Here is a 12,067-nt window from a genome sequence, read left to right as displayed (position 1 = left end):
TTAAATGTTAAGTGTGCTGTCTTGTCATTTGTCTCACAGCAAGGAGAAATTGGAGTATGCAAATCTCTTATTTTCAAGATATTTATGTTACACTCATCTACACTTTTGTAAAATATTTTTGTTTGTGCACCATTCTGTATACACTGATCCGCTACAACATTAAAACCACTGACAGGTGAAGTAAATGACATTGATCATCTTGTTACAAGGGGTGGGATATATTATGCAGCAAGTGAACAGTCAGTTCTTTAAATTGAGGGATTCGAAGCAGGAAAAATGTGTAAGGACATGAGCGAAGGGCCAAATTGTGATGGCTAGAAGACTGCATCAGAGCATCTTCAAAAACGTCAGGTCTTGTGGGGTGTTCCCAGTATGCAGTGGTTAGTACCTACCAATAGTGGTCCAAGGAAGGACAATCGGTGAACCAGCGACAGGGTTATAGGCACCCAAGGCTCATTGATGTGCATGGGTAGTGAAGGCTAGCCCGTCTGGTCCCATCCAACAGAAGAGCTACTACTGCAGGAATTGCGGTTAATGCTGGATATGATAGAAATATGTCAGAACACACAGTGCATCGCACCTTGGGCCTCATTTATCGGAAATCCGTGTGTAAATGTACAGTACTGTGCAAAAGTTTTAGGCAGGTGTGAAAAAATGCTGTAAAGTAAGAATGCTTTCAAAAATAGAAATGTTAATAGTTTATTTTTATCAATTAACAAAATGCAAAGTAAGTGAACAGAAGAAAAATCTAAATCAAATCAATATCTGGTGTGACCACCCTTTGTCTTCAAACCAGCATCAATTCTTCTAGGTACACTTGCACAAAGTCAGGGATTTTGTAGGCCTATAGTTGGGTGTGTGATTAAACAATTATACCAAACAGGAGCTAATGATCATCAATTTAATATGTAGGTTGAAACACAATCATTAACTGAAACAGAAACAGCTGTGTTTGAGGGTGAGGAACAGCCAAACTCTGCTTTCAAGGTGAGGTTGCTGAAGGCAGTTTAATGTCAGAAGTCATGCACCATGGCACACAAGGTAGCTATATTTCATCAGCAAGGTCTCTCCCAGGCAGAAATTTCAAGGCAGACAGGGGTTTCTAGATGTGCTGCCCAAGCTCTGTTGAAGAAGCACAAAGAAACGGGCAACGTTGAGGAAGATGTCCAGCAGTGCCATCAGCTCAGAATTGGCAGAAACCAGTGGGACCCAGGTACACCCATCTACTGTGCGGGGAAGTCTGGTCAGAAGTGGTCTTCATGGAAAAATTGCGGGCAAAAAGCCATACCTCTGACGTGGAAACAAGGCCAAGCGACTGAACTATGCAGGTAAACACAGGAACTGGGGTGCAGAAAAAAGGCAGTAGGTTCTCTGGACTGATGAGTCACAATTTGGAAGAAGGCAGTTTGTTCACCGAAGGGCTGGAGAGAGGTACCAGAATGAATGTATGCAGGCAACCATGAAGCATGGTGGCGGTTCCTTGCAAGTTTGGGGCTGCATTTCTGCAAATAGAGTTGGGGATTTGGTCAGAATGTCTCCTCAATGCAGAGAAGTACAGGCAGATGCTTATCAGGGAGGCATCTGATTGGCCCCAAATGTATCCTGCAGCAGGACAACGACCCCAAACATACAGCCAATGTCATTAAGAACTATCTTCAGCGTAAAGAAGAACAACGAGTACTGGAAGTGATGGTATGACCCCCACAGAGCCCTGATCTCAACATCATCAACTCAGTCTGGGATTACATGAAGAGACAGAAGCATTTGAGGCTGCCTAAATCCACAGAAGAACTGTGGCTAGTTCTCCAAGATGTGTGGAACAACCTACCTGCCGAGTTCCTTCAAAAACTGTGTGCAAGTATACCTAGAAGAATTGATGCTGTTTTGAAGGCAAAGGGGGTGGTCAAACCAAATATTGATTTGATTTAGATTTTTCTTCTGTTCATTCACTTCCTCTGTTCATGCATTTTGTTAATTGCTAAAAATAAACTATTAACATTTCTGTTTTTGAAAGCATTACAGCTTTTTTCGTATCCACATGTGTATGTTGATAAACACCAAGTAATCGTAAATTAAAGGCATATGCACAAAATTTGTGATTAGCATAAATTGACGCCTTTAAAACACCACATATGGACACCACCACAACTTCATAATATTTGTCCTGGCTTAGTGTAGATTGTTTGTGTACCCTACTACAAAATCCAGCTAGCTTGAAAATGGCAGCTTGAAAATTCAGCTGGTCAAGCTGGTCTAGCTGGGTATGAGCTGGTCAACCAGCATGGCTGCCCTGGTAATACAGTACCCTCCTTAATCTTTGGGACAAAGACCAATTATTTATTTACCTCTGTACTCCATAATTTGAGATTTATATTAAAAAACACATGTGGATAAAGTATCATCAGATTTTAGGGCATTTTCTGATATGTCAAACGGTACGGCTATGGCGAGGCGTCTGTTTTGGTTTCACCATGTAGAAATTACAGCAGTGTTTATACATAGTCCCCCCCATTTAAGGGCACTATAACGTTTGAGACACAGCAATGTTATATAAATAAAAGTGGTCAAGTTTAGTATTTTGTTGCATAGCCTTTGCATGCCTTTACTTCCTTGTTCCTATCAACATCATCAGTCTGGATATCTTATTTTCAGGCTGTCCTACAAGTGACCCAAAAACTTACTATGGAATTCAGCTGTAAATAATGCTGATACAGTATGTGTTGGCTAAATGGGTTTAAGTCATCAAGGGTTCAAGGTATCATATGAGCCTCAAACCACCGTGCTGCTGCCAGATATGTAGTCGATCCAAAAAGAATTGTTTCTTGTGAATACTTATTCCATTGAATTCAACAGGAGAATTTTTTAGGAGAACCAATTATTTGAAGTCACTTCTCTTTGCAAATGTTTTGTGGGAATTTTAGATACTAAAACCAGGTGGTGAAAGCTAATACATGTGAGTTCTTTGCTAACTTTATCTTCTGGTAACAGCTAAACGAGCTGGTTGGTGCCTTGCATGGCAGCCAGTTGCCAATGGTGTGTGAGTGTGTATGAATGGGTGAATGAGTAGCATCAAGTGTACAGCGCTTTGGGAAAAGGCTATATAAATGCCTACAATTTACTATTTACCATTTAAACAACTGCTGGAGCAACCACACTAAAGTTTATTCATGAACTTTACATTCTAGTTCAACATGAAATTTCCATGAACACAATAATCAGAGCTACATACCTTATGGTAAAAGCGAAAGATGTTTAATTGGTAAATAAGAAACTTTATACATTCACAATTAGTTATACATTCCCTTAGCTTTCCCACTGATATTTTGAATGTTATTGAAATAGCACATCAATATTTTTGTTTATCACAGTATACACTATTACCAGGTATCCATCTGACCCCGTCCTCCCTCTTTCTCCTTCCCTCTGTCCCTTACCCACTCACAGGCATGTCCTGCCTACAATCCCCCTTCCCTACTCCCATTCACTGCTTGTCCTCCTCCCTTTTCACCCTTTCCTTGCCCTCTGCCCTGCTATGTGAAATCCCAGCTTTTTGTGTCTGGTGTGCCTGCTGGATCTTTTGAAGTTCAATGAGCAAGTGCAAATTGCCTGACGAGTGGAAAATTCCTCTGTCACACAAGCACTCTTATCAGTGGCAGCCAGATGGAGCTTGCTGCAGCCACATTATCAATGTGAAATTACTTTTCCTCCCTGGAGGAAATAGAAGGATTAGCACCCACTTCCTCTGCACAATGGAATAAGTCTCCATCCGCAGGGTAGTTACAGTCCGAATTTAGTAAGTAACATGCACATTATCTTAATACCTTCTTTTTGCATTGGAAAAAGTCAGTGTATTTCTCAGGATTATATTCAGGAAGAGGAAAATTGAAATGGGATGAAAAGTATTTGGAACAGTGTCTTTGGGAGATGACTAGAGAATGTGTGGGTGGAATTGCAGCAAATGATTGATTCTCATGGTTCATTTGAATGACATAGCAGTGCAAGTGGACCACCCGACAGCTTGTATACTAATGAGATGTGTTGCAGGTGATCAATGTTGTTGAAAAACACTGTTACATTGTTAGCAAACCCCAGCACTCAATTAAAAATAATTCCTTTATACACTTGGCATACTAGAAGGTGAGGCTAGCCAAAGGCATAGCTGTTCAGAGGGCAGCTGCTTCTTAACAATGTACCAAACAGTTTATTTTGACACACTTAATTTTCTGGCTATGTCTCTGATTTATTCAGATATTTCAGCCAAATGATGGCCTTCTTTACTGGCATTGACACTTTTTTGGTCCTCATGTTAAGAGATACTTACAACAGACTCCAAATGCATATGGCACTTCTAGAGACAACTCTATACCTTTTGCTAGCTCTTGTATCCATCCCACAATGAGAATGTTGTGGAAGATAACTTTCAAAAGGTTGTGAGGTGGCTCTTGGATAACAAACATTCCCTTAATTTAGGAAAGACAGACCCTCTTAGGTTCACTAATTAAATTGAGAAATTCAACCAATTTCATAATAATGATTGGACATGAATCTCTTCAAAATCTTTAAATGACCTTGGATGTGACATTTTGATAATGTCATCTGGGGAAGACATGGTTTAACAAGTTCTTAATTAAATTACCTATAAAACAGAATTCCTGGCAAGAAATGCTGAATTGTTGGATCTACCAACACTAAAGATCTTAGCTGGAGCATTGATGGTAAGCCACTTTGACTATGCTGCCACCTTTTGGTACAGTAGCTCCTCAGTCTCTTAAAAACAAAAAAGCAAATTAGACTGCACTGGACTGCAAAAAAATTAAATTAAATCTCCCAGTGCAAATTAAGATGGGTATTACCCACAAGATTGTTTACAATCCCTACTTATCCAATCATTTTAATCTAGTTAAAAACAACCACACCAGTCCTATGAGATTTAAAACGTGTTTTTGGAAAAATACATTTTACACAGCCACACATTTTTAAATACAGTCAATGGAACAAGATGCCTATCTCCCTTAAGATAACCCCTAAAGCAGTTCTAAAGTAGTCCTCAAGAAATCATTTGTTGTTAAATAATTTGTAGATTTATAAATGTTTGCATGTTTTACTGTTTGTTTTACTTTTCTAGTCTAATGTCATTCTTGCTTAACACTTTCTTATTCAATCTGCCATCTTGTACTGTGATGAAGGACCACAAAGGAAATAAGCCCCGAGGCTTCTTGTGTATTTTATTCCTCTACAATTTTGACAATCTTATATGGAGTCTTATTTTGATCAGCCTGCCATATATGTTTTCATTTTTGTCAAATAAATGTATCTATCCATCTATTGAACTAATAGGGAATGCTATGAATGTTCCCTGTTAGCTGGGTCATATCCACAGTGAAATATGGTGGTTGGTCAGTGAAGTTTTTATGCTGATTTAATTCCTGTGGTCCACTTGTTAAGGTCAGAAGATTCCATCAAGTATCTGGCTGACAGCTGGTTGGTAGAGACCCAGGGGCACACCTGGCCAAATTGGGGCAAAGATTCCCACAGATTATGGGACACAAACTTCTTGTTGCTTAGAAAAACAATGAGACGTAAAGAAACTAAATGTAATTTGACGTAGTTTGATGAAGATTTGTGTACCACTATATCGGAACAAAATGTGCCATTTTAGGTCAAACCATTTGGGATTTTCAACGCAAAAGTTTGTTGTGCACTATAGTACCACCAGGTGGTTAATATGAGCTGTATTTTATTGCCCTTTTACTGTTTGAAAAGCCTGCTGCATATGTGCTAAAGGTTGTTGAGTGTAAAGGTTAAAAGAAGTTGTGAAAAAAAGGAAGTGGAAACAAGGAGGGTGGGGTGAAAGAATCCAAACAGAAACAATACTGTGCACATTTTCATACAATTAAAGGAACACTGTCACGCTTCTTTCAGTTGAGCTTATTTGGATTAAATGCTTAAATTATGTGTGAAGACATTTTAAAAATCAGCATCAGTGTAGCCGTTTTCTAAATATGGGGCGAAACAAAACAAACACATCCAGTGACTTTGGCTTGAATCTCCAGACTGTTACCCAGAAGGTAACGTGTTCTCAATCTCCACCCTGGATGGGCGGCCACCCATCCAGGCGATCACATGACACTCCAACGAAAATGCACAGATATCACAGAACCTACCTTGGCTAGCCTGAGCGATATGAGGACATTGGATGTTGACAGCTATGATGTTTTCACTCATTAGATTAAGCAAAGATGCTCTGATTCAGTTGTAACCAGCTAATCGAGCCGCTGTCATGAATTACAATGGATTCGTTCCTTCAGCGTCCGATGGCTGATGGCAGTTGCGGACATTGATGGCTGCAATGGAGCCGTGCCCTTAGAGGACGAGCTTTTCAATTTGGATGAAGAAATGCAACCTTACAGTTTTGAACCGGAATTTACAGAGGAAGAATTGTGTGAGCGAGAGAGACAAGGGGGCAACTATGCAACGAGTAAGTAAATATCCAGTTAACTATCTGTATCAAAGTCTTGGCCGTGGATACTTTTTCCAATTAATCCTCATATTGCTGCAGAAGACGTTGGTAAGTACAGCGGGATGTAGCAAGGGTTCGATCAAAGTTATTTACTGGCAGTGATGCAAACTAAGTTCCGTTGTCCATGTTCCTCTGCTGTTTGTCTCTCTCGTTATGCAATTCTTCCTTTGTAAATCCTTTGTAGGTCCCCCCCCCCACATCATTGGACGTGTTTGTTTTGAGAAGTTTTGCCCCATACGGGCACACTGACGGTGATTTAAAAAATGCCGACACACATAATTTAAGCTTTTACTCCAAATAAGCACAACTGAAAAAAGCGTGACAGTGCTTCTTTAATGGCAACCCAAAATAACTATTTGATACAACATTTTTTAGAATGACCAGACGTAGTAATTTCCTGTCTTTAAAATAATGTTGCCATTGTGCTGATCAGTAGCCTCTTGTCCTGTCGAGGAATACACTGGCTGATCAAGACCACTGCTACTTCTCTTAGGACAAACCTGGAATTGGAGCTGGTTCACCGTGGAGGAGATCTATGCTGTGGAGGAGCTAGTGCTGCTGCCAAGCGTTCTTGTCTCAGTGAGTTCACTCCCTTTTCTGTTTGTTTGTGTCTGTGCTGCACCATGGAATTCTACGTCGAGTCCACTTCCTAGTTCGTTTGTCTAACCCTTGGTGAAAATGGGAAAATATATCAATGTACTTGCTTACTGGATAAGCATATCCAAGATACTATGACCCCCACACACACCTTACCAGCGCCATGATGCCTTATAATTGCCTCTAATCCAGGGGTGTCCAATCCTGTCTGAAAAGGGCCGGATTTTGTTTTAGCCCGGCACAATGACACCTGATTCAACAAATTAACAAATTGACTCTCACCAGTTTGATTGTTTCATTAGATTACATTAAAATCACATCTGGAGCCACATACAGCAGCGAAGAACATCAGTGTTACTCAAAAATGTGGTATCACCAAGAATGCTGAGGCCCATTTATGATTTATGAGTAATGTTACTTTTAGCCGCAATCCGTAGTTGTTTAGCCGCAATCACTCTTGTACCGTTTTTATACAGTAGCTCTATTCAATTCAATTTTATTCATATCACTCTTTTTCCAATGCAAGATTATCACAAAGCAGCTTTAGCAAGAGCCCAGGCCTAAGACCCCCTCAGAGCAAGCCTAGGGGGACAATGGCAAGGAAGAACTCCCTGGCTAACAGGAAGAACCCTTGCAGAACCAAGCTCATCTGCTTCTGGGTGGCAATGGGCACACAGTGCGTTTAACAGTCGTGTTATATGTAAACAGCTGCAATTTTTGGCTGCCAGTGAGAAATTATGGTAATTTTTTTACATTACATTATTGGCATTTGGCAGACGCTCTTATCCAGAGCGACGTACAGTTGATTAGACTAAGCAGGAGACAATCCTCCCCTGGAGCAATGCAGGGTTAAGGGCCTTGCTCAAGGGCCCAACGGGCTGTGCGGATCTTATTATGGCTACATCGGGATTAGAACCACCGACCTTGTGTGTCCCAGTCATGTACCTTAACCACTACGCTACAGCCTGTTATTGTTGGTGTCCGCCATGTTTACAATTCGTTTGTAATGACTTCATTCTTAAATTAACTGATTTCAGAGCACTCTATGACGTTGAAACCAGAGCGCTCTGAGCAGATTTTCAGAGTGAATTTACAAAACGCATCCTAAGATCGCAATCATTTGTGAGCTGCAGTGGTGCATGGCTAGAGTAACAGACCTCGCCAGGCACCTCAACATCACAGTCGCGGACAGGTTGATGTGGTTTGGATTAGATAGAGTACAATTGGCTACTAAATTAGGAGAAACAAGGAAATAAAATTGGGGAAAAAAGTATTGCAATCGTTTGGCTCTGGTTATGCAACCTATGACAAAAAAAATGTTATGTCTGTTAATTATTTATTATGGTGTTTTCACATCTGTTAAGAATGATCACGTTATCGGCAGATGAAAATTTGTGGAAGCTAAATTAATTCAATTTAGTTGAGGCCATGTCGGCACACAGCAGTGTTCAATGGTAAAATGTAAAAAATCTTTTTGCATTAAAGTAGTAATATGGTGGTTGGTTTAAATATGTATTAAATATGTCCATCCAGGCATCACAAATCTTTCTTTAGAGTGATCATGTCAACAGCAAGGAGAATCACGGCAAATTACTCTACTAATCAACCAATCTCTCTCTCTCTCTCTCTCTCTCTCTCTCTCTCTCTCTCTCTCTCTCTCTCTCTCTTTCTCTCTCTCTCTCTCTCTCTCTCTCGCTTTCTCACACACACAAACACGCCTGAAAACAAAATTGCCTCCTGGGGGCACTGTTGCTCCAGTTTATCATGTCCTGATTCTGCACGGTCAGTTTCTGGCAGCTCCATCATCCTTTTCAGTTTCTGGCAGCGCCATCATCATTTTACACTAATGCAGCTATAATTATTCACAGAGCTGAAAGATAAAGAACTGTGGCTGCTTTTAAATTTAAATTTTCCTTAAAAGTTAATTTAAGATTGAATTACACAAAACAAGTTCTTGGCCGAAGGCAGTTTACTTAAATACATCTTATTCTCCTTATCTTGAATTTAGGGCTTAAGGAATTCCTTAAAATCCATTGCTCATTGCAGGAAGGTCCTTTGCAACCAAAATAGGGATTAAAACTCGACCTAAACCACATTTAGAAGATGGCTGAATCCTTTTGACACATTAACTGACAAACAATTAATCATGGATTATTGTTTTGACAGACAGTCAATTTATAATTTAGCTGACTGGCTAGCACTGGACCTCCGAACCAAACAGAGTTTTGCTCTCACCCTGGCAGTGATCCTTCTGATTGCTTTTAGGTTTTTTGTCACTGGATCATTTCTGCCTCCCAAAATGGATTTGAACCTGTTTTGATTAAGTTTGGTGGTCAAATCAAATAAATAGTGTCCAGGTGATATGACAAATTTTGAGCTGAAAAGATGCAAGAGAGTGGATCTCATCAGGTGTTTTACTGGTGTGATGTTAATTATTCAAGGTAAGTCTTTAGTTCTTCTAATTGTATGAGCAGCACACTTATTACACGCAGTTCTGTTAATGGACCCACAGTCCATTCTCAATATCGGATGTCCTAAATACTGCCATAATGGCCAAATATTGTCTGGAATGTAAGCTACTGTACGCTACTATTTTCCAGATCAGCTTTTTCATGTGCTGGCCATGCACATGCATCTGTACAGCATCGACTCTGCTTACAACCCATGGACCCGTCTTACGCAGATCACCCCGAGCAGAGAGTTGGAGTGAGTTTTAAAACCTGGACACATCTCTGTCCTAAACCGGCTGCACCTTTCACTGTCCCCTTCACACATCTCTGTCTTAATCTTGCTGTCCCCTACACTCCCCTTCAGACACCTCTATCCTAATCCTGCTGTCCCCTGAGCTGTCCTCTACACACGCTTCCATCAGTGTTTCCCTCAATTTAATTTTTCCATGTTGTGAGTACACGGGGTCCAGAATACAAACATTAATTTAACTCTTAATTTAATACATACCTTAATTTAACATTAAATCATAAAATGTACAGCTTTACACAGTCATCTGTAACAGTATGCAATAGTATACAGGCATGCAAATCCTAATTTTTGTAAAAGATATTGATAGCTTTTAATAATTTTTGCTAAAGCAAATTCTAGCCATGCTGACATGGATTTGGGGGAGTGAATCAGAAGCAGATGAGGAAGAATGAACTCAATAATAATGTGAACATGATGACGATGTATGTATCTCTTCTTATCACTTCAATTATTTAATTTGTCCTATTTTTGATATTGCTATATTTGCATTGGTCGTATTAGACAACTGTCAATCTTTGCTAATAAAGCTAGCCATGTTTGTATCAGGTTGCCATGGTAACATGAAGTCACAAGCTAGCAGCCTGCTAATCTAACAAACATCAGCAGAGGAAATTAAATTTAAATTGCAGTCTAGACCAGCTCCACCATGCGCCTCACATTACATGTTTTTATACAACTTTAGGAAATTGGGTCGGCTAACTCATAACAGCTCTCGTGTGGCACGTAGCACGTAGTTGTAAAGAGAGAAAGAGAGTTGTTAGGTGATACAGAGACCATTTTTAAATGAGAAACGGCTTGGCTGCATCGAGATGGCAAAGTCTGTCTTTGAATTATACTCAAGCCTATCGGCATATTGCAGTAAATGCTGGCTGGATTTGTGATAGAAAGGAATTGTGAAAGCATTCAGTGAACCTTTAAAACATGAAAATACTTTTGGCTACATGAACGAGGATGTTTAGCTTTATGGTTTATAATCACTGAAATATGGATGAAGTGAATAAATATTCTGGTTGCCCAAGGGATGTCAAAAAGCTAGCTCTTTTCACCAATCCAAGGTATTTTTTTACCATATGAATTATAACTACACAATTTTCTTTTACTTTGGTGGCTCCATACGAGCAATGTTGTCTTTTACTCGCAATTTCCTTCAACTTATGTTATCAACTCCCAAGTATTATATATCCTTTTACCTCATGTCACCTATGCATACGTCAAATAATAACATGTAATAGTTCCTTTTACACTTTTCTCATATTCACAAAGCAATCTTATAAATTGTATAAGTTATAGAATGATAGCGTTGTTTTTGCCAGATGAAGATTTTAAGGAGGGGAAATACATTGGGAAGTCTGCATAATTTAACATTTAAATAAACTACAAAATAATGAAATGATGCCAAATTTAATAAGAAAACTTAAAGTGAATGGAATATTCATTATGGCTATGAAGTTCAATGATTTCTTTATTGAATCAGTGAGAGAAATCTTCATCTTTTGAAACTTGTTCAGGGAATAGTGGTGAAATAAAAGACTAGGTAGACTAGGTAGATGAAGGCAAAATCAATAAATAAATAAATTAACAAATTTTATAAAAGATATTTATAACATGGGTACTGCTTTTATAAAGAAATACAGTTACTCTATTATAAGACCACTAACTCAGTTAGTTAATTTTTCCATAAAATAATGCATTTTCCCAGATTCTAGGCTATTATCACACCTATATTTAAATGTGGTGTCATTGATTGCAATTACCATCCAATTTCTATTCTTCTTGTCCTATCTAAGGTGCTTGAAAAAGTGACAGAACAATTAATAGACCATGTTGAGTCAAAACAACTTTTACAGTTACAACAATTTGGTTTTCGGTCAGGTTATTAAACAGAATGGCTATCTGCTGCTTCCTTAAAAGTGTGAAGACCTTGCTGGATGGGTGTTTCTTGACATGACTCTGTAAACCATGACATTCTTGTGTCTTAAGTTATGTAAATTCAATTTTTTGATACAAATCTCAAGATGGGTGGATCATTTTTACAATCCAGAGTGCAGCACATTCAGATTGGTTCTGAAAAGTCATCCTTTAAACCTACTCATAAAGGCATTCTGCAAGGATCAATTCTAGGCCCATTGCTCTTTAGTCTTTATATGATGCCTGATGCTGGTGACGCCACTGGTAGCCTACATCACTGAA

At 39.2% G+C, this 12,067-nt stretch overlaps 1 protein-coding gene across 6 annotated transcripts in view; it reads left to right on the top strand.

Moving 5' to 3' along the window:
* The window catches only part of ubr3 (ubiquitin protein ligase E3 component n-recognin 3), a 245,906-nt gene that overhangs the window by 187,919 nt on the left and 45,920 nt on the right, over positions 1 to 12,067 (top strand). For all 6 annotated transcript variants that reach the window (XM_061235075.1, XM_061235076.1, XM_061235073.1 and 3 more), the window contains 2 exons: positions 7,014 to 7,099; positions 9,718 to 9,823. In XM_061235075.1, the coding sequence (XP_061091059.1) occupies positions 7,014 to 7,099; positions 9,718 to 9,823 (192 nt within the window). The remainder of the gene's footprint in view (positions 1 to 7,013; positions 7,100 to 9,717; positions 9,824 to 12,067) is intronic.

Source organism: Conger conger, chromosome 3 (assembly GCF_963514075.1).
Source record: "Conger conger chromosome 3, fConCon1.1, whole genome shotgun sequence".
NCBI classification, from domain to species: domain Eukaryota; kingdom Metazoa; phylum Chordata; class Actinopteri; order Anguilliformes; family Congridae; genus Conger; species Conger conger.
The sequence above is the reverse complement of the archived record's forward strand: the minus strand, read 5'-3'. Positions and strand labels throughout refer to the sequence as shown.